Source organism: Manacus vitellinus, unplaced genomic scaffold (assembly GCF_001715985.3).
Source record: "Manacus vitellinus isolate BGI_N305 unplaced genomic scaffold, ASM171598v3 scaffold_129_pilon, whole genome shotgun sequence".
In the NCBI taxonomy this organism is placed as follows: Eukaryota; Metazoa; Chordata; class Aves; order Passeriformes; family Pipridae; genus Manacus; species Manacus vitellinus.
In genome coordinates this window covers 221,647-243,672 of record NW_021938948.1, presented here as the reverse complement: position 1 = coordinate 243,672, position 22,026 = coordinate 221,647, and the positions used below count along the sequence as shown (strand labels likewise).

The 22,026-nt window shown below is 51.5% G+C and overlaps 1 protein-coding gene across 2 annotated transcripts in view; it reads right to left on the bottom strand.

Moving 5' to 3' along the window:
- Positions 1-22,026, bottom strand: part of SCN8A (sodium voltage-gated channel alpha subunit 8) — a 43,393-nt gene that overhangs the window by 9,791 nt on the left and 11,576 nt on the right. For both annotated transcript variants that reach the window (XM_018067939.3, XM_018067938.3), the window contains exons 6-20: positions 18,701-18,922; positions 18,199-18,262; positions 17,674-17,815; positions 16,809-17,015; positions 16,307-16,594; positions 14,886-15,245; positions 12,549-12,684; positions 10,389-10,627; positions 10,090-10,263; positions 9,018-9,374; positions 7,472-7,942; positions 6,788-6,905; positions 5,788-5,942; positions 5,058-5,231; positions 1,109-1,231 (exon numbers count right to left, since the gene is read on the bottom strand). In XM_018067939.3, coding sequence (XP_017923428.1) covers positions 1,109-1,231; positions 5,058-5,231; positions 5,788-5,942; positions 6,788-6,905; positions 7,472-7,942; positions 9,018-9,374; positions 10,090-10,263; positions 10,389-10,627; positions 12,549-12,684; positions 14,886-15,245; positions 16,307-16,594; positions 16,809-17,015; positions 17,674-17,815; positions 18,199-18,262; positions 18,701-18,922 — 3,230 coding nt within the window. The remainder of the gene's footprint in view (positions 1-1,108; positions 1,232-5,057; positions 5,232-5,787; positions 5,943-6,787; positions 6,906-7,471; positions 7,943-9,017; positions 9,375-10,089; positions 10,264-10,388; positions 10,628-12,548; positions 12,685-14,885; positions 15,246-16,306; positions 16,595-16,808; positions 17,016-17,673; positions 17,816-18,198; positions 18,263-18,700; positions 18,923-22,026) is intronic.

The following is a 22,026-nucleotide window of genomic DNA, read 5'->3' as shown; positions in this document are numbered from 1 at the left end:
AAGGATCCCGGTGGAATTGCTCCAATCAGACCCTGAAGTAAAACAGCGACTGCTCTTCCCTTCCCTTTTAATTTAAAATGCATAATTTTATCTCCTGTAATATCTCTGATTATGAGCTAACTGGGATTTAGCACAAAACCCACATTGCTGTTTTAAGATCACCTGGGAAACCCATTAATACAAAACACCCTTTACTTCATTTTTCTACTATGCAATATTTTTTTTTTTTTGCATGTTCATAGGAGACTATTTCAATCCCAATTGGGGAAAAGAAATAAAAAGGCACCAAAATACAGAATATCAGTGGCAAAGCAGCGAGACACTGCAATAATTGACATCCCCCGGGGAGAGGGGCCGGTTCCAATTTGAGGAAAGCTTGATAAGTTCAATGCTTTGCTTGTGCTTCATTCTGGTTCCACAGCGACAGGACAGGGACCAAAAAGCATGGAAAAAGGGAGGGGGTGGAAAGGAAAAGCTCCACTACCAGACAAGGCTGCCAGTCGCCACCAGACTGGACCGAGAACAACAAGGTGCAACAAGAGGAATGAAACCAACGTTTTCAACCAGCTGAGCTCCCCCCAGTCCCTTCCTGCAGTGACCCCCGAGAGGCAGCAGCCTTTCCCCCCTGGCAGCCAAATTGCTTTTTTGTCAAACCCCCTCAAGCCCAGAGTCTTTCGATCCAATTCCGCCAGCAGCCAACGCTCGGAGGGGCTGGAGACCCTGAGGTGGTTCCAGTTCTGCTTCTTTGCACCTGGTGATTCTCCCTAGACCGGAAAAGTTCCAGCTGAGAAGCCCCTCGGATGCTCGAGGTCAAAGCCAGGCCAAATGAGAACAGCCAAGTGTCGACATCGGCTACGAATGGCAGGTGGGTTGGGCCGGTAATTAATGTAATGAGGCAGCTTTTATGCATCTCCCTTGGTTAGAGGGGAGGGTGCAGCGGTGGGTGGGGTGAGGGGACATCCACGTAGAGGTGATCAGAGTCAGCAGCTGCATCATGATTCTCTTTGGAATTTTTTTATCCCACCGGTTTTGATCGGTTCTAGCATGCTTTTTAAAAAGAAACCGCTCCACGGGCATGCAGAAGGATCAGCTGCTAATGGAATCTTACCCTCATCCCCTCAAATCGGGACAACGCTCTTAAAGGCCTCAAGGCTCTTAGTGTCCTAAGGGACTTTATGGCACCTAGTTCCGAGTAGCCCAGGGCATTAGCTATAAGGCTGACTAAAGAGACCTACACAGAAAATAGAAACAAAACAGAGAAAAAGAAAAAACAGAAAAAAAAAAACAAACAAAAAAACAAAAAACAAAAAGAGAAAAAAGAAAAAAAAAAAAAGAAAGAAAAAAAAAAAAAGAAAAAGAAAAAAAAAAAAAAAAGAAAGGAAAAAAAAAAAGGTTCCAGACTGTTAGATTGGATCCCCTAACCCTGATTGCCCAGCCCAGGAGCCACCTGGGCCGCCCCAAATACCGAAGCCATGACACCAGCTGCCTACTTCACTTGACTGAACCGACCTGGAAGGAAATAATGAGGCTGAGAAAAGAACAGAGGGGAGAGATCAGTGAGAGAGAGGCAGAGACACACACGGAGAGGGGGCTGTTTGGAAGGAAGAGCCCAAACGAGGACAAAAGCCTTACCCTCGCCCTGCACCGGCGGCGGGATCCCGGCGGCGCCCATGAAATTTAAGCCAGACAAATGTTAAAGGTACCTATGGGAAAGAATACAGATAAATACACTCACTGCACACCCGGGCCCAGCTCTCACAGGTGAGGCCTCTCCCACCTCAGCCAGGATGAACAAACAACTCCGGGGAACCTGAGCACCGACCCCGCCGGGGCCGCTCCGGCTCCCGCTCCGGCTCCTCCTGCCTGAAACCCCAGGGATGGGGGTGTTCTTCCTGCCTGTCGCACACTCCAACTGTGCCTTCTGCCTGCCCCCAGTCCCAGTGACCCTTGGGAGTGTCCCAGTGACCCTTGGGAGCGTCCCAGTGACCCTTGGGACTGTCCCCAAGGCAGGGCAAGGGCGGACGTGCCCGTTTTCCACCCGGGCGGCTGCTCGGCCTCACACACTGAACCACCACACAGCTCTCAGATCCACTTCCCAACGCTGTTCCAACAGCAAAGACAACCTGTTTATCAGCCTGGAGTCACATTTGGGCTCTGCAGGTGGGAATTATCAAAATATCCTTAAACCCACCAAGTCCCAGACGTGACTTGGCCACGTGTGAACAGCTCCAGACACCATCCACTATTCCCATTTTTGCTGCTGCCACACAGACACAGATTAGAAACAGATATGCCAACCTTTTTTAAGGAATAAAAAGACACCAATATAGAGCAACAAATAACAGAAAACCACGAGAACTCCTCCTGGAACAGGTGGGGGTTGAGCTGCGTTTTCAGAACAGGACAATTCCCATGTACCATTCTTTTTTTAAAAGGGATTTTAGGATAATAATGTGAAATCAATCATAAGGATGATTCTTATTCCACACATATTCCAGGGAAATTTCAGAACCAGATTTCTAATGCACAAACACGTGGGAAAACTGAGATTTCATCTTATTTGGTGGACGTGCTTTTTCCACTTTCATATGAAAAGTGTCCCTGCTCTGGAAAGGGCTTGGAATTAGGTGATGTTTAAGGTCCCTTCCAACCCAAACCATTCCACAATTCTGTGACATGTGCCCCAAAAAATAAGTGGCTACAATATGTGGCCACACAGCTCTCTGGTCCTTCCATCTGACCTTAAATTCCACTGATTAAACCCAGGCCCAGAAGCATCCCAGCAGAGATCCCAGGGGGGTCCCAAAAATTCTAACAAAGCCTTTTGAAGGACAATCAGCCCTCTCAGAATGAGACTGAGCCCCTGGTACGTTAAAATCCTGGACCCAAATATCAAAATCCATTGGATTTGGAGGTGTGGTCTATTTACCCTGTAAATACAACACTGGAATGCCCCACCCTGGAAGTGTTCAAGGCTGGATGGAGCTCTGAGCAGCCTGGCCTAGTGGAAGGTGTCCCTGCCCGTGGCAGGGGGTGGAATGGGATGAGCTTTAAGGTCCCTTCCAAGCCAAACCATCCCATGATTCCATGATTCCATGAACACAGGGCACAGACTTCACTGACTCCCCATTTTTAAAGCTTCTTCCCCTCGGGATAACACCTCACTCCCGAGCAGGACACTAAGACCATGAGAGAAAAAGGCTGTTTGAGCTTTCAGGGGTCTCCCAGGGTCATTCCCTGGGGACATTCCGAGGGAAGACACAGCAGGCACGAGGTCGGACAGAGGGAATCCCAGAGTGACTGAAAAGCAGAATCCTTCATTATTACCCAGAAAAAGTCTTCACAAACACACCCAGGAAGCTTTGGGGCTGAGGAGGAGGAGGAGGAGGAGGGGATTGGACAATGCTACCAACCTGCAAAATAACAGCCAAGAGCTTTGTTAGGGTGCAAAGGCTCATTCCCTGCTGCCCTGACTCACTCCGACCCCATCCACGCCACATCCCAAAATTTGGGGGGGAAAAACCCCGTGATTTAACAGCCACAGGACACGAGGCATCGCCAAGATTTCACCAAGGGACATTTTGGCATCTCAAAAGTCCCACTTCAGACTCTTTGCAGAGACAAATGTGCAGCTCTCCTGCCTGAGACACCACGGGGCAAAAGGAATTCCTCCTAAAGCCCTGGGAATTCCGGATCCTTCTTCCCTCCCCCTGCCTGGGAAGTTCCTGATCTTTCCCCCACCAGACACTTGGGAAGGAAATTAAACTTAGACCACATCTGCCCATTAAACTGCACTTCATTCCCAACAGCTGGAATTAGACTTGTACCTCATCTCCAGGCAGTGAGAGAGATCTGGAGTTATTGTCAGAAAATAAGATTTACAATGTGCAGATGTGCCCAAGGAAAGGTGTCAAAGGGGATCAAGAGAGGACTTTTTAGAAAAACAGCAATTTAAAATTTCAGTTTTTCCACAGGAAACGTGGAGTTTGAGTCACTTCTGCCCCTGAATTCCAAGCATAGCTCCTCCACCTACTCAGGAATATTTCCAGAGCGATAATGGTGCTGAGCAGCAACTGAATCATACGCAGAATGTTCCAAGGGAGAAGCTTGGAAAAAGTGTGAATTCTTTTTTAAAGCACTGGCTCTTGGGGTTTTCACTGTGGCCACTGATTCCCAGTTGGATGTGCTGAAATGCTCTAAAAGGATCCAAGCACTTGGGATTCCAAAGTTCCTGGTTTTGCAATTCTTTGGAGCTCCAGTCCCACTGAATTTCATAATTTCCTGCCACTCTGGACAGCATAAATTCCATTTATTTTGAATTCCCTTGCTGTGCTTCAGAGCCAAACCTATTGTTAAAACTTCTCTCTGCTGTCTTTCTTCTTCTAATTCTCAAAGTTACTCTCCCTGTTTCAATTCTCCCCTTTATCCTCCCTCCCAGGGTGTCCTGCAGGGGATTCCAGGGCTGATCTATCCTGATCAAACCGTGTCCCTCACTCCTGCTCCGACCTCTTCTCTGTCCTCCTGGTTTCATGTGGTCCTGCCTTCTCTTCCCTGGGCTAAATTAGATATTCTGAACCAAAGAAGGATGATGTTGAACTTCATTTTACATGGAAAAAGCTTTCAAAGTATTGAGATCCTCCCAAAAACACGTTCCCAGTTCGGAACAGACCTCGGGGACTGGAGAGATTTTTGCCTCATCACCCCCTTGTTGTGAATAACACAAGAAAATGATTACAGGGAATGCCATTCCTTGGAACATCACATCTGGTGACACCTTCCAGCAGCTCCACACGTGGGCAGGTCTCCTGGAAATCCTGTTTCCAGCTGAGCAGAAGAGCCAAGGGCTGGAAAACCTGGGCCTCTGCAGGGCAGAAATCCCCCAGTTGCACTGGAAACCCCCACAGGGCTCAAGGGTTTGACCCTTGGTTTGCAAAACTCACAGACATCTGGCACCGAATCCTCATGAAATCTGGGATTCAGCTGGGATGGATCTCGGGAGGAAACATTCCCCACCACGTTTTTTTTCCAAGCAGGAATAAGGAGGAGAGGATACATACAGCCACAATGAGGAAATCCAGCCAGCACCAGGCGTTGGTGAAGAACTTCACAAATCCATAGGCACACCACTTGAGCAGCATCTCCAGGATGAAGATGTAGGTGAAGACCTTGTCTGCATATTCCAGGATGGTCCTGATGGTTTTCCTCTGCTCTATGTAAATGTCCTCAAAAGCCTGGGGAACAGCCAGGAGCTCGTGTCATTCTATGGCATTTATTCCACAGTCCCATGTTCTTATCCAGAAGCTTATTCAAATGGTACTGAGTTAAATATATATTATATACATAAAATATATAAGTCATACATAGTAAAATGAATTATCTGCTCGAGTAGTTGAAATGCTGCAAACACTAAACCAAAAATAAAAAAAAAAACCACAACCCCCCCAAAAAAAGGAAATTCCTGCTCACAGGTTGCACTCAATGATCCTGGAGGGCTTTTCCCACCACAGTGATTTTGGGATTTTGTGATTCTGTGAAATTGGGCTCAGACACAGGCTACCCTCGCCCCAAATCCTCATGATGAGCAGGACCCAGATTTGCAGGCTTTAAGGCTTTGTTCTCAGTTTAAACATAACTGAAATCTTCAATAAAGGCCTTTGTGCAGTACTCTAAAGGAGTTGTGCTGTTCTCCAGGTAAGAACCCCCCCAGTTTGCTTTTCCCCCCCATTTCCTACGCACAGCTGGACACCCCGAGCTCGACCCACCCCGAGCCCCACACCCTGCACTCACCAGAGCTCCACTGCTCAGGAGGATCATGAAGATGATGAAAGTCTCAAACCAGTTGTGCTCCACGATCAGGAAACAGGTTTTCCTCAAGGTCCACCACGACTTGCCCAGCCCTTCCTCGATGTTGACCTGGCAGCACTTGCAGCGCTGCATGCACCCTGCGAGGGGGACAGGGCACAGGGGGCTCAGGGAACGCAGCATTCCAGGCAGGAACGGGACATTCCCGCCCTCAAGGAGCAGTTTGGGATGCCACCAACACCAAACACGGCGGGTTTCACTTTGAATCCTGCGTTCTTGAGGATTTTGGGGATTGTTCTGCCACCCCCGTGCCCCTGGGCACCCGAATTAACACCAATTTGGGAACAGATCAGCTCGTTCTGCTCGGTGAGGTCCAGGCACTTGAGGGGACGAATGGAAAACTTGCTGACAAAATAACCTTGAACCATTTAAAGCATCTTTGCCATGGGAATACCTGTAATGGATCAGCTGCTGCAAGGCATTGAGGCCAGAGACAGGAGGGGAAAAGTACTCTGCTTCTGAGCACTCAAGGCACCAGCTGTACAAAACCCATCCTGTTCTACTGCAGGTCATGTAGGATTCTTTAGAAACTCCTCCCTGGGAGGGTGGGGAGGCCCTGGCACAGGTTGCCCAGAGAAGCTGTGGCTGCCCCATCCCTGGAAGTGTCCAAGGACAGAGCTTGGAGCAACCTGGGCTAGTGGAAGGTGTCCCTGCCCATGGCAGGGGGTGGAGTGGGATGATCTTTAAGGTCCCTTCCAACCCAAACCAGTCTGTGGTTCTATGATCTGCATCCTGGCAATGGCAACCACCATCTCCAAGGCCTTCACTCTGCAAATTCCTGTAAATTAGTTCTCCAGCATCCAGGGAGGGTCTCAAAATAAGCTGAGAGCCAGCCCTGATCCAGGCTGGCCTAACCCTGAGGTGAGCTTACAGCAGATCAGTCCCCAGGACAGCTCAGAGACCTTTTCCTTCCCCCAGAGCTCACCTTCTGTGAAACAGGCATCCGGGTCCAGGTACTCCTCCGGTGCCTCCACGGGGACCTCTTCCACCTCAGGCTTTATATCAATGGTGCTGCCCTCAGAGGAGCTGGTGTCGTCGAGTTTCTGAACACAAAACAAACCCCCACCCAATCAACAATCAGCTCCCAGCAAATAATGGACCTTCAGGACGGTCCAGCCGCAGTTTGTTCACCACATTTACTGGAGTGGAAGTTGTTTCCTCGAGATCCTGACCCACCTTATGCCTCATGTCAGTAGGACAGACAAGATTAAGCAGTGATAAAATGAAAGGTGTCCCTGTCCATGGCAGGGGGGGTTGGAACTAGATGATCTTTAAGGTCCTGACCCACCTTACGCCTCGTGTCAACAGGACAGACAGAATTAAGCACTGATATGATGAAAGGTGTCCCTGTCCATGGCAGGGGGATTGGAACTAGATGATCTTTAAGGTCCTGTCCCACTCAAGCCATTCTGTGGTTCTATTCTACACATTTTATGAGTATCTGTGGCTTTCCACAGAGCCACAAGGAACTTCTGTCTTGGGCACAGAGACAACACCACAACCCAAGCAGAGAGATTTTGTGCTGGAACCACCCAGTTCTCCCTCCCAGTGGGTCAAAATTAACCTGAGTGAACCCCCAGCCCTTTTTCCCCCCCCCCACACAGCCCACCTCTTTGCTGCCGTCGGGGTCCGTGTCGCTGCTGAAATCCTCCGTGTTGAGGTTCTCGAAGTCCGACTCGCCCACGGCGATGGGGACGCGCACGGTGAGGTTGGGGTTGTTGATGAAGGACATGTGGTCCTCGTCGATGATGTACTTCTCCACGCTGCTGCCGATGCCGCTCGTGGTGCCGTTGCCGTTCTTCTGGAAGTCGATGTCCCTGTTGATGTCGGCCCCGGTGTGGTTGGCGATGCAGTTCACCTTCTTGTCGTACAGCTCGTCCAGGGGCTTCACCTCGTCGGCCTCCCTCTGCTTGAAGTGGGCGTGCATGAACTCCCGCACCTTCGCCTTGATCCAGGCGATGCCCTTCTTGATGCGGATCACCGAGATCTGCAGGTTGTTCATCTCCCCGTCGTCGTCCGTGGCTGCCAAGTTGTCTGCGCTGAAGGAGCTCAGCAGCAAGGCCAAGAACAGGTTCAGCACCTGGAAGGGAAGAGGTGATGCTGGGCTGATGCTGTTCCCAAAGGACCCAAGTCCTGCTTTGCCTCCAAACACCACCGAGGACGAGCTCTGCTGTCCCGCAGACCTGCTGAGGTGCCCAGGGCTCAAGGAACGAGACCCTGACCCTGCAAGACGTCCCCTGAACGGGGACCCCGGTGCAGCACAGGGCTCTGAGGGGTCCCGGGGGTCCGCTGCAGGTACAGGAGTCCCTGGCATGGAGCCCCTTGCAGGCTCCAGGCTGCAGATGTCAGAGAGGGACTGAAGCAGCAGCCACCACCCAAGGGATTTAAATTCAGCCTTGCTGGTTTAGACCCATCCCTGGCTCAAAAAGAAATGGGCCAAATCTCGGCATTCTGAGTGATCCCTCCTGGCTCTGTTTCCTTGCCCACATCCAGTGACAATCCCCAACACTTATTTTGCCAAAACCCCTTGGCAAGGCGGGTCCTCCCAGAGAGAGCTCCCACCACCACCTGGAAGGCTTGCCACCGTTCATGTGACTTCATTCTTGCTCACAATTTTCCTCCACAGACTTTTCCTCACAAAATTTAAGGCCAGAAGGAACCATCATGATCTAGTCCAGCCTCCCACACAACGGGCCGTGCAGCTTCACAGCCCATTCCCGCACACGACGGCGCCTCATGACTGAGCCAGTGGGCAGGTTTTTAGAAGACACTTCTTCTAACCTCGTTTTAGCACTTCAGGGCCTTCCCCTGAGCACCAAATGATTTCATTTCCCGGCTGTTAAAACACCAGGTCCTGCTTCTTTTAAGCTTCTTTTACTCCTCGGGCCAGGTGTGGGTCTGTCCCCCTTGGGCTGAGGGTTTGTTCCTCAAAATGCTCGGATGTTTGATTTGTGGGCAACCGTTTAAGGCCCTCACCAAGCAAAGAATATTGTGCTACCAAAGCCCACAGGACTGTTCATAGTCAGAGGCCGTGAAGGACCCCAGCAGAGCAGGAACAGACTCACAAATCACCACTTCCCTCGTCCTGTGGTCTCCCCGAGCTCTACCCCACCCAGAGGCAACCAAGAAAGCCCATCAGGTAACCATTTACTGACCACTAAATTTCCGATGACCATGACCATCATGAAGACAATCAAGCACATGGCCTGTCCTGCCACTTCCATACAATCCCACATGGTCTCAATCCATTCCCCACACAACACACGGAAGACAATAAGGAAGGAGTGGAAGAAATCGTGCATGTGCCAGCGGGGTAGCTCACACTCCGGACTGATCTTGCAGACACACTCCTTGTAGCTTTTGCCGAAGAGCTGCATCCCCACCACGGCGAAGATGAACACGATGATGGCCAACACCAGGGTCAAGTTCCCCAAGGCACCCACTGAGTTACCGATGATTTTTATCAGCATGTTCAGAGTGGGCCAGGACTTGGCCAGTTTGAAGACTCTCAGCTATAAAAAACAAACAAACAAACAAACAAACAAACAAAAAAACACACAATGAGTTTCATCTTGAAAAAATGAGGAAAATCAGGCAGAACTGCCTGAAAAACAACCAGCTTGTGTTTTATGCAAAGATGAGCCCACGCTGAGGTCGGCGGGAGCAGGGAATGTTTGACCTCTCCTGGAATTTGGGCTGGTGTATTCTGCACTCAGTCACCCCATACACACGGATCTCCCTTCCCCAAGGAAAAGTCACCCTTGCCTGCCCAAATGCAACGAGCTGTCAGTCAGAGCTTGAAAAGGGAAGTTGTGAAGTAAGAAGGGACCACAAAAATGGCACCGTTTCATTGCTGTCCTCCCTAAACCCAGAAAAAAAGTGGGTTTCCCCTTTTCTCACGCAAACAGGGAACATTTCTCATGTAAAGGGAACGGCTGGAGCTGTGTCAGGGGAGGGTCAGGTTGGATATTAGGAAAAGGTTCTTCCCCCAGAGGGTGGTTGGGCACTGACCAGGCTCCCCAGGGCAGCGGGTACGGTCCCAAGGCTGCCAGAGCTCCAGGAGCGTTTGGACAACGCTCTGAGGGACAGGGTGGGATTGTTGGGGTGTCCTGAGCAGGGCCAGGAATTGGACTGGATGATCCCTTCCAACTCAGGATATTCCATGACTCTGGGACTCTAAGCTTCCTAGCAGTTCCATGACTGGAAAAGAGCTGGAACTTGGAATACCAATCGGAAAGATCGCAGCATGGAAAGTCCTTCCACATCCGCCAGGCTCAGCTCCATCAAACTGAGGGAGACAATAAACCCATCAAAGATGTTCCAGCCCTCCTGGAAATAATAGTAGGGATCCATGGCAATGAGCTTCAGGAACATTTCCGCCGTGAAAATCCCCGTGAAAACCTGGAGTGGGGAGGAGAGACAGACAAAGAACAGGCAAAGAGTGGCTTTTGTTAGTGTTTTGATCCTCAGGCTGCGTGGCACAGCAGGAGCAGATCCAGGGGGAGCATTTCCCACCCCTCCCTTACCAGATTTCCTACGGAGAGCACGTGCTCGAACTGGGGGGTCATGGGGTGGTGCTCCATGGCCATGAACAGCGTGTTCAGCACGATGCAGATGGTGATGGCCAAGTCAACAAAAGGATCCATGACAATCAAGTTCACGATCTCCTTCAGCTTCATCCAGTAGGGGTGGCATTCCCAGATCAGGAATGTGTTGGCGAATTTGTACCAGCAAGGGGGACACTTCCTCTGGGACTCCTCCAGCTCTACGGGTACAAAACAAAACAGGGGTCAGGCTTCACCTCTGAGGATGAAGACAAAGAGTTACAAAGCCATGAATCTCGGGACCACGGCCACGACAGAAGAGTTGGGTCAAGTTTTGGGACAGGTTGGACATCAGGAGGAATTTCTGCATGGAAAGGGTGGTCAGGCCTTGGAAGGGGCTGCCCAGGGAGGTGGTGGAGTCCCCACCCCTGGAGGTGTCCAAGGAAGGACTGGATGTGGCACTCAGGGCTCTGGGCTGGGGGACAAGGTGGGGTTTTGGAGGGGTTTTCCAACCTCAGAGATTCTGGGATTCCATAATTTTATGATCATACTGAGTTTCTCTGACTCCTCCTCTGTCCCTGCACAGGAGCTGCACGACCCCTGCCCCAGGTCACCAAACCTGCAGCTCTAACCCTGAGCTCCACCTGAGCTTTATGATTCCATGCAAATTACTCCAAATGAGGGGCTATATTTAACTCAGAACCGATCAAGGTAAAACAGTTTAAACCAAAGTTACAGATTCTAAGCTGCCTTTGGTGCCAGTTTTTAAATAACTGAGATGAATTCTGTGCTGAACACGGCCCTGGTCTAAAAGAGGAAAGAGATGACATAATGCTGCGAAGGATTTTCAGCAGGAATAACCTGATTAAGACAAACCACATCCATTTACAGAAATCAAACACGATGCCGTGTCCATTTCTTATTTTTTTTTTTACACTCCCTTATTTCAAGTGCTTGGGGAGAGGGAATCCAACCGAGGAGTTCCGCCCTCCGTTTGTTGACTTGCTGTGGTTCCAGTCAGGCTGTGCAGCTGTGAATGCTCAACTTTTATTTCTCCTGGGTAGAGGGAAAGGACCACTGTGCTCTCCTTCCCATTGGTTCTCTGGTTGCTTAGTATTTAGTTGCCTTGGAATTTGGGAAGTTAAAAGGAGGCCCGTGGCTCTGGAGCCCGTGGGCGGTTGCGCAGGAGGGAAGCGGCAGCAGAACCCTGCTCTGTTTCTAAGTATATTTAGTTTTCATACAGTTTTATTGCAGGAGACAGCAGGAATTTGAGATCATCAACCTCATGTGGCTGCTGCTCAGAAATTCTTGCTGGCTCCTGCATAACATATTTGGAAGTGGCATCTCCATGTGCTGTCCATTCCAGAATTCCCAGCAGCCAGCAGCCCCTTTTCCCTTCTGACAGCTGCCACACTGCAGCTCTCAGGGTGGCTCCAGCCCTTTTCTCCCATGGACTGTAGCAAAGGAGGGTCTCTCCAGCCCCTGGGAGATGGTCCAGGACAGATCACCTGGAGCAGACACTGTCTCACCCCTCTGACCTGTGCGTTCTCAGCAGTGTAAAGTTACAGCTCTTTGCTGCCTTTACTTCCACCTCTCTCTAATTCAGATGCAAAACTAAGTGAAACAAAGCCTAACAAACACTTCTGCCTCAATAATGACTGAAAAGGAGCAGGTTTAGGCAAAACCCAGTGCATGAACATGAACTGCCTGAAGGCAGGGGGAGCCGAATTCAGGTGCCCCTGGTTCCAAACTGGTCTATTTGGGGCCTGTGCTCCCCCCAAATACACCCCTCAGCACCCCCCTTACAGACCACAGAGTCCCAGAGAGGTTTAGGTTGGAAGGGACCTTAAAGATCATCCCATCCACCCCCTGCCATGGGCAGGGACACCTCCCACTAGCCCAGGTTGCTCCACCCTGGAATGGGACACTTCTCTGGGCAACCTGTGCCTGGGTTTCCCCACCCTCCCAGGGAGGAATTTCTTCCCACTATCCCACCTATCCCTGCCCTCTGGCACTGGGAAGCCATTCTCTGTGTCCTGTCCCTCCATCCCTTGTCTCCAGCCCCTCTCCAGCTCTCTTGGAGCCCCTTTAGGCACTGGAAGGGGCTCTAAGGTCACCCTGGAGCCCCCCAACCACACCTACCCTCAACAAGGGTGTTGGTCAACCCGGTCATGACGCTGTTGGTCCGATCCTTCCTTCCGTAGGACGCGTTCACCTGATCCATGGAGACCAAGAGAGACCCACCAGGTTTCTTTCTAATCTCAATTTCAGTTGTACCCTGCAAAATGCAGAGGATGGTTAATACAAACCCTTGAATCTCCCCAGAATTTTTACACACCCTCAGCCCACAAACGTGGCACTTATTTCTATATTTTCATATTCTATATTGTCTATGCCCTGCATTTCTCTATTTCCTGTTGTCCTTCCCACTTTCCTACAACATCTAAGTGGTCAAACCAAAACTCAGGCCCTCGTTTCTGCTGGCCCAGTGCTCTGCAGCCTCAGACAAACTAAGGATTATATTTCAAAGGACATTTCCAAATGTTCTTTAAAGAACTGCTGCAGCAGAACATAATTTACTCTCTGTGCTCCAACCCACCACCTGGGCAGTGACTCCTTCACCAACCCCGTTGGTCAGAGGTGAACTCCACCCCAACCTCATCTGAGCCACCCAAATTAATAAGGTTTACAACTTAACAGTATCAGCATTTATTTCAAAATCTGCATCTGAAAATTAGGCTGCAAGAAGCTCAGCCCCCATCCTGGAGAGCTCGTGGGGATTCCTCCCACTCCAGCCCACGATGCAGCTGATTTTTCCAACACACCAGGGATGTGAAATCCCCTCTCATTCCACCCTGGGAAGGATCACCCTGCTCCCCTCCAGTCAGAGCTGGCACCTCAGTTTCCCTTTCCAGGATTGCTCTGGAAATGCCCAGAAAATCCTGGGCACTGACAGAGAACTGGGCTTTTATTCCCCCTGTGTAGAGTCAGTAAAATAACAGCTAATTAATAGTTTCTCTCCACACCATGCAGGTTTTACTGCTCCCACCACATCCAAGCTGTGCTAGAAAAGAGGATTAAATACTGAAGCAAAATCCTGTATAAACGTGGTAACAAGGGTAGAACAAAACCAGGTAGCAACTGATGCTCAACAGAACTAATAAGGTCAAACAGGCTGCAAAAACTCAAATAATTTGAAAAATAGCTTGGAATTTATAGGCACAGTAACCAGATTTTCCAGAAACAATTGACTCAGGTCTCTCTCCAGTGATGCTGTTTAATCAAATCCAGATTCATCTGTGCCCCACTAAGTGATATTCTATTTCTGGAGCATTGTTTCTCTCCTGCATTCTGAAATGCTGATCCACTAAAAGGTTTCTCAACAACCAATTCATTCAACTAATCACAAAAAGCCACAGTCAAGGAGAACCCAACAATTAAAAAAAAAGAGTAGTTTGAAGAATCCTGATTTCACCACCAGGTCCCCTTGCAAACCTCAGCGAGAGCAAAAAGACTGTTTGGATTTCCCTTTAATCCCCCAATATTTTCTCTCACTGTGGAGAACATTCCCAACAACCTCTGGGAGCTGGGCTGGTTTTTCCCACTCCCGTGCCTTGAACAGCTCCGTAGGTTCCTGCTATTATTAGTCCTTTAATTAAGGACTCAATTCCAAGCCTTCTTCCTCCAAGGAAGCTGGAGGGGGTGGGTTGTTGAGGGGAAGGAGGGAAAGGGGCAGGGGAAGCTCGGGGGGTTGGTGAGGATGGATGGACTGGGCTCCAGTCCAGGAGGAGGAGGAGGAGGAGGAGGAGGAAGAGGGAAAAGAGGGTAAAGAGGAGAGGGAGGAGGGGGAGGAGGAAGGGAAAGAGGAAGGAGAAGAAGAATGGAAGGGGAAGGGGAAAAGGAGAAGGAAGAGAAGGAGGAAAAGAAGGAAGAAGAGAGAAGAGGAAGAAGAGGAGAGAAGGAAAAAGAGGAAGAGGATAGGGAGGACGAAGGGAAAGAGGAAGAAGAAGAGGAATGGAAGGGGAAAGGGAAAAGGAGGAGGAAGAGAAGGAAGGGGAAGAAGAGGAGAAGGAAGAGGAAGAGAAGGAGGAGAGAAGGAGGAGGAGAAGGGAGAGGAGAAGAGAATTAAGAGGAGAAGTAAGAGGAGAGGAGGAAGAGGAGAGGAGAGAAGAGAAGAGGAGGAAGAGGAGAGGAGGAAGAGGAAGAAGAGGAGAGAAGAGGAGTGAAGAGAAGGAGGAAGAGGAGAAGAGGAGAAGTAAGAGAAGAGAAGTAAGAGGAGAAGAGGAAGAGAAGAGGAGGAAGAGGAGAGAAGGAAGAGGAAAAGGGAGAGGAGGAGAAGGGAGAGGAGAAGAGGAGAAGGGAGAAGAGAAGAAATAAGAGGAGAGGAGGAAAAGGAGAGGAGGAACAGGAGGAGATCCCACCGCGCACTCTGAGCTCGGGGACCCCCTCGTGCCGCGCCGTGCCCCCTTCCCCTCTCACCTCGGGCAGGATGCGGCCCCCGGGCATGCTGGAGGGGGGCCCCCCGATGAGGGACACGACGCCGTTGCAGTCCACGGTGCTGTTCCTCTTGACGTTGCGGCGCAGGGCGGGGAAGATGCGGGAGGAGCGGCTGCCCTGGCTGTAGCCGCTGTAGCCGCTGTAGCTGCTGCGCCGGTCGCGGCCGCGGATGGGGATGAAGAGCGAGTCCCGGCGGCCCTCGCTCTCCTCCACCGTGCTGTGCTCGTCGTCGGCGAACTCGTTCTCCGAGCCCGGGTCGCGGAAACGGCCCTTGTAGCTGAAGATGCTGCTCCGGCTGTTGACGCGGGAGAGGAACGGGGAGCCCGGGATGCTGAGGAGAGACTGGGGAGGACAGCGGGGTGAGCGGGATGGGGACGAAGGGCTGGGGTGGTTTCACAGGCTCACACGACTCCTCCCGGCTGGAGGTGTGTCCCAGTCACCTCTGGATGGAGGGACAAAGAGCAAACCCCCTCTTACACCTACACAGGGGCAGATGGAAACTCTGGGATTGCAGCGGCACAGAGGTAGAAACGATGGTTGGGAAGAGGAACAGGAGACAGGAGCTGGGAGACGGGGAATTCTCCGTGTTAGGAGAGGAATGTTCCTGGCTGGAGGTGTGTCCCAGTCACCTCTGGATGGAGGGACAGAGAGCAAACCCCCTCTTACGCCTACCCAGGGGCTCCAGATGTTCCCACAGGAGCCATTCCCAGGCACCTGGTGAAGGGATTGGGATTTGCACAGCGTGTCCCACTGACAGGAACAGCCAGATCCCTCAACAGGGAGCCTTCATTTCTCTTGCCTGATGACAATGCAGTTTGTTCGACGGTTTGAGGTGGAAGGGACCTTAAAGATCATCTCATTCCCACCCCCTGCCACGGGCAGGGACACCTCCCACTAGACCAGGTTGCTCCAACCTGGCCTGGGACACTCCCAGGGATGGGGCAGCCACAGCTTTTCTGGGCAACCCCACCCTCCCAGGGAGGAATTTCTTCCCAATATCCCAATTTCTTCCTGATATCCCACCTAACCCTGCCCTCTGGCAGTGGGAAGCCATTCCCCCTTGTCCTGGCACTCCAGGCCCTTGGGAATAGTCTCCCTCCACGTGTTTCCCTCCCCTCTCCAGGTCTGCACAGACCATCACCCCTCACTCGTTGGCTGCACTGGGAGAGCTGCTCCCTCCTGGCTGGCTGAGCTGGCTCAGAGAAGGAATTAACTGGCTGGATTCCCTACCCTCAGGAACAATTCCTGCTGGGGGAAGTGCATGTGAGGGCTGTAAACCCGGGCCCTAAGTGTCCTCCTGATCTGCTGAGAGCAGACCCTTGGACATGCTAACCAGGATCTAAACCAGAACGTTATCCTGACCTCCAGCAAGCACAAAAACCAGCGAAGGAAGTTAAAGCTACCTGGTTCATGATGGAAAACTTCCTTCCCAGCCTGTTATCGGGCAGCCTGAACGCTTTCCTCCTCATGCCATCCTCGGATTCTGACTTGAACACCTTCTCAGTGTCACACTTCTCATCTCCCTCCGACAGCTCCTTGTCCTTCCGCTTTTTCCTCCTGTTCCGACGCTCCTTGGCGCTCTTGGAGCTGAGTTTGGAAATCTCCGAGGAGCTCCGGGACATCCTCCCCCCGCCATCATCCTCCACAGCTTCTTCAGAGACCGTCCCAGCCGAGGTGACCATGGCAGCAGCCTGAGGAGAAGGGAAAATAAATCACATCTGTCCGTGGTTAGTGCTCCATTTCCTGCTTGGAGGAAGAGTTTGGCTCAGTGCACGCGGGCACAAGTCCAGCCCAGGTTGCTCCAAGCCCCATCCAACCCGGCCTGGGACACTTCCCACAGCTCCTCTGGGAAATCCATTCCAGTGCCCCACCACCCTCAAAAGGAGGAATTTCTTCCTTTCTCACCTGTGCCTCTTCCTGCTGCTTTTTCAGCTGCTCCAACATGGCCTTGAACTCTGCCTCCTTCTGCTCTGCCTCCTCCAGCGTGGCCTGGTTCTGCTCCTCGTAGGCCATGGCCACCACGGCCAGGATCAGGTTCACCAGGTAGAAGGACCCCACGAAGATCACCAGCACAAAGAAGATCATGTAGGTTTTTCCTGCCGCTCGTAAGGTCTGGGAGTGGAAAATAACGGCAGAGGGATCAGAAGAGGGAAAGGGAGGAGATCCCAGGGTGACACCCGGCGCGTGAGCCGGCCCCGAGTTGCTTGACCTGAATGTTTCTAGGGAAATCCAGCAGTGCTGAGAATTTCGAGCTCAGCACTTCCCCTGCGGAGAGCTGGAAGCTGCACGTTGAACACAAAAGGTGACATCCCCCTTCCCCTCCGGAGGGAACATCCAACGGGTGCAGACTGAGAGGGGTTCAGAGGCACAGAGTGAAACCCAAGGCTCAGGCTCCCTCAGAACGAACCAAAACTAGGAAAAAACCACTTCATCAAGTCCCCAGAGCACCCTCAGGTCACAAGGGGATCCTGTGCCCTCCAAAGGGCCTGAGCACCTCCTGTGAGCAGAGCTGGGCTCCCACCAGCTCCTGCAGCGGGTGCTGAGGTTCCTCCAGAATTAATTCACAGCTCAGCTGGACCCACCAGCCCTTCAGGACTCCAAGCCCAGCACCTGCTGCCAGGTAACATCCCCCTCCTCCTCCAACCCAACACCTCACTGGGCAGCTTCTCCTTCAGAGGAGAGGAATGAAACAAAGCTCCTCCCGTTCCCCTTTCCTGGTTTATCCCCGAATTCTCACTGTGGGAGAGGCAGAAGGGAAGCATTTACTCACTAATTGATACAAGTTTTCCCAGAAGTCCTGAGTCATAAGGCGAAACAGAGCCAGAAAAGCCCAGCTGAAGGTGTCGAAGCTCGTGTAGCCGTAGTTGGGGTTCCGTCCTGCCTTCATGCACGTGTATCCCTCTGGACATTGGCTGGGGAGGGACAACAGCCAGGTCAGGGCATGGAGAGGGACAAAAAGGCACCAGCTTTGGCCAAAAGCGCCTTCAGAGCTGAAGGTTGGGGTGAAAAAACAACTGGAGGTGACAACAGGAGGCAAGTTCCCGTTTCTGAGCCTCCACCCACCCTTCTCTGGTGACCCCTGAGGTTGGATTCAGGGGGAAACGGTGCCACTGGCACCACCTGCCCCCTGAGGTGACGTGGAAAACCCACTGCACCAGCAGTGCATTCACAGTCAGAGACAGAGATTATTGAAAGCTGGTGAAATAACACCAGAACCAAGCAAGGAAGGGACAGGGAATATTCCAAAGGTTTTGCCAGCATTAGCCACCCATCAACAGTGAAGGTCAGCACTCACCCTGCATCTGAGCTGTTACCACAGAGCAAAGGATCTGGGGCACCAGGAATGATGTAAAAATTTGCTGAAGAGGGTAAAAATGAAGAGATTACAGGCAAATACGTATGGAGGTAGAAGATTTAACAGACTACAGCACCATAAAACCCTCCACCCAAGAGCCCCCCCAAATCCCCTGCTGAGAAATTTATCTGTAAAAACACATTTTGGACAAAATACTCAGCTCAAAGAGCACAGCCAAACTCTTTTAAAAGGGTGAACCCCACCAGAAACACCCTAACTGGGTTCTAAGAAGCTGAAAATTCTCTGGGCACGGGGGGGGTGTGTTTCACTGCACAAAGTGCCACAAACCACGCTGGAGATGGTGGGCACCTCCCTGAGCTGAACAGGGAGGTTTTGGGGAGCCCTGGTGCAGAAACACCTACACATGTTGTTGGTGAGATGGTGGGCACCTCCCTGAGCTGAACAGGGAGGTTTTGGGGAGCCCTGGTGCAGAAACACCTACACATGTTGTTGGTGTACTCCTCCCAGTCGAAGCCCCTGGAGCCGTTGTCCAGGAAGGTCTCGTTCACATTAATTGGCCAAATCACACACTTGTTCCTCAGGTTGCCCATGAACAGCTGGAGCCCAATGAGGGCAAAGACACTGAGGCAGAAAACTGTCAGGATCATCACGTCCGACAGCTTCTTCACCGACTGGATGAGGGCACCCACGATGGTCTTCAAGCCTGTGGAGAGGGAAAGGAGACTGGAAATCACTCCTGCAGCGGGAAAACACCCTGCAAATCCATCCCAAACCATACAGCACCTCCTAACACCTCCATGGGGGGAAAGGTCCTGGCTACAAACTGGGGGGGGGCTCCCAGGAACCCCCGTGTGGGGTTGGGTTTTCCAGCTGGCACCAGGCCGGGATGGAGGGACCAGCTGAGGGGTTTTGTGGGGAACAGTCAGAACAAACCCAAATCCCGGTGTTTGGCCCTGAGAATGCCTGAGCTTTGCAGCCCAGCTGAGGGATGTGCTGCCCTGCACACAGGGGGTGTCAAACAGGGGTGTTAAAGCCGGGATTTGCTGCCACAAACCCCTGGCTGGCACGGGCTGTGACAGCTCACGAAGATCAAAGGCCTTCAAACTCTCCCACCTCGGGTTTCTCCTGCTCATCTGAACTGCCCCAGCATTTCTCTTCCCTGTCCCAGCACTTCCCTTCCCCCCTGTGGGAGCTGAATTTTCCATTTGGATGGATTTCACCTGGTGCTTTGGGATCCCTCGGGATCCTTGATAGACTCAGTACTAAAAGTAAGCTCAGGCATAAGCCAAGAATCCTCTTGGTTTCTCAAACCAGCCTGGTCTGTGAGAGGAACCCCCTCAGAAGGGGGGGAAGAACTCAGCATTAATTTTTAGGAGACAGGTCTAAACTAGCAAGAGTTTTGGAGGCAGAAGCCACACAGATTTAGGGCCCTTTAATCAGCCTTTCTGGTGTTTAGTAGGATAATTCTGTGACTTATACATGAGCAGTGAAGGGAGAAAGGAAGAAAAAAAAAACATAAATCACAGATCCAGCTGGGTTTGGGGTCAGTCAGATCCAAGGCTCTGGCTGAGGCCACAACAACATCCCACAATAAACCCCTGACCAGAATCCTTGGTCCCCTCCAACCTTCCCCTTCTGCACCACCAGAGGTTTGAGCCATGTCAGGCACATAAAGATTCATAAATACATGGTTACAGATACATTCCTTACAGAGGAATGATTTTTAAAATGTCGTTTCCTTCCATTATCCCAACTTTTCCTGGATGCCAAAGCCCTGCCCCGACCCAGAGCAGGTTTTTGCTGTTAGTTCTGGCAGACACATCACCCCCATGCTCATCCCACAGCTCTGCTCTGCTCATGCACCAGCCCTCGGGTTCCTGGCTGGGATGCTGCTCCTTCAGAGGAGTGCAGGAAGAGGGGGTTTGGAACCAGGACAAAACTGGCAGCAGGAGAGTTCTGGCAACAAACCAGGAACACTCCAAAAAAAACCACAACTCCAGCAACAGCAGCTCCAGGTTTTCCTGGGTCCTGTGTGCTGCAGGTGTGACAAAAGCATCAGACAATTCAGTGTAAGAACTTCAAGGGCCAATAGGGAAAATCTCTTGAGACCATCACAGTTTCACAGGGACCCCCAAGCCATAAGAGCAAAGCAGTGCTTTGATGTTTTAGCTCCCAGGAGCCACAGTCTGCTCCTGTCACACAGATCCATGGAGACCATGGAATTCTGCCCAGTGGCATGGCAGATCCTGGAAATATTTCCCATTTTTTATCTTATCTCAAAAACACAACGAATCCCAATTACTGGTAGAAGGTGTAGTCAGCACTCAAAGCACTAAAACAAGTTTCTCAGTAGCTCAGCACAGGGTTAAAATTCCCACTCCATGTGCTGAAGCAGAAGGGGAATCCCTTTTGATTTTAATATTCAGCGTGTTCTGAAAATCCCTTTCTGCCTGTGAAACGACAGCAGTAAAACCCATAAAGAGCACTTCATGCCTTCACATTAAATAACCCAAAAGGCCAATTACCCAAATGCTTTACATTCCTCCTGTTGTTAGTCCCAAAATCGAGGGGGGGTGAGGTTTGTGCTGCAGAACCACACCCGGACAACCCTCCCCCAGAGAGGGATACAACACCCAGGGTTTGGGCACTTCCAGGTGTGGTCAGTGTCCCCCAACACCCAAACAGGGTCCCCTCGGCTGCATGTGGCAAATCACCCTTTCAATTAAAGCAGAATATGCAGCAGATTGTGCCTTTGGTACCAATCAGGGCTGTGCTGAGCTCAGCAGGGCTCAGCCCCCCCCCTCCCCTCGCTGCCATTGGAGTTCAATTCCATCAGTTTGGAGTTCTGTGGAGGGAATGATCCAGAACTGAGCTGTCCTGCTCCCTTCCACGGGAAGACAAGGCAGCCACACAGTCAGGAACCAGCTCCTTGAAGCTGCACCATCTCCACTCTGCTACAGTTCAGAAAGCAGAACAGGCAAATCTGGGTCCAGCAGGGATGTTTCCCTCTGAGCGAGGCAGTCACTCCCTGGAGCAGGCTGAGGGAATCCCAGCTGCACGTCAGGCCTGCCCAGGGCACTGCCAGCAGCAATTCCCAGGGGTCTTTTCTCTTTAATATCCCCAGACATTAAGGAAGGCTCAGCAGGAACATCACTCCAGCACGTTCTCATGGGGTGCAAGGGAAGCAGGTGCCACATCAGAGCATCATCACCACCATCATCATCACCATCATCATCACCATCATCATGCACAACAGGCAGGTGCAGCTGATGGGGTTGGCAGTCTGGGATGGGCCCTACAAACCCACAGGCTCTTCCCTGGCAGCCTGAGAAAGCAGAGCCACCGTTCCATGCTCGGGGAATGTGTCATGGAACAGAGTCCAAAGGACCTGCAGAGCAGTGGGGGGGTTATTTCTGGTGCCTGCCCTGAGACAGGCCGAGCACCTGAAAACCTGCTGAGTCCTGTGAGAGCTGAGCCTGACCTTAAAATTAGGGGCACTTGTGAGAAACCACCCACACGAGGCTTTTCTGTACAAGAATTCAGGATCAGGAAGTGGTTCAGGCCAGGCTGGATGGACCTTGGAGCCACCTGGTCCAGGGGAAGCCCTGCCCATGGAATGAGATGAGTTTTAAGGTCCCTCCCAGCCCAGACCATCCTGGAATTCTGGGATTCTCAGTCCATAATCTGTGTGTCTCACAATAAAAGAAGGGCCCCTTCTGTGACACACAGATGAGTTACAGGTCTAGAAGCAGCTTTGGGAGGCTCAGCCCTGCCAAGTCCAGCTCAGGAAATGGGCAAAAGGTTTTA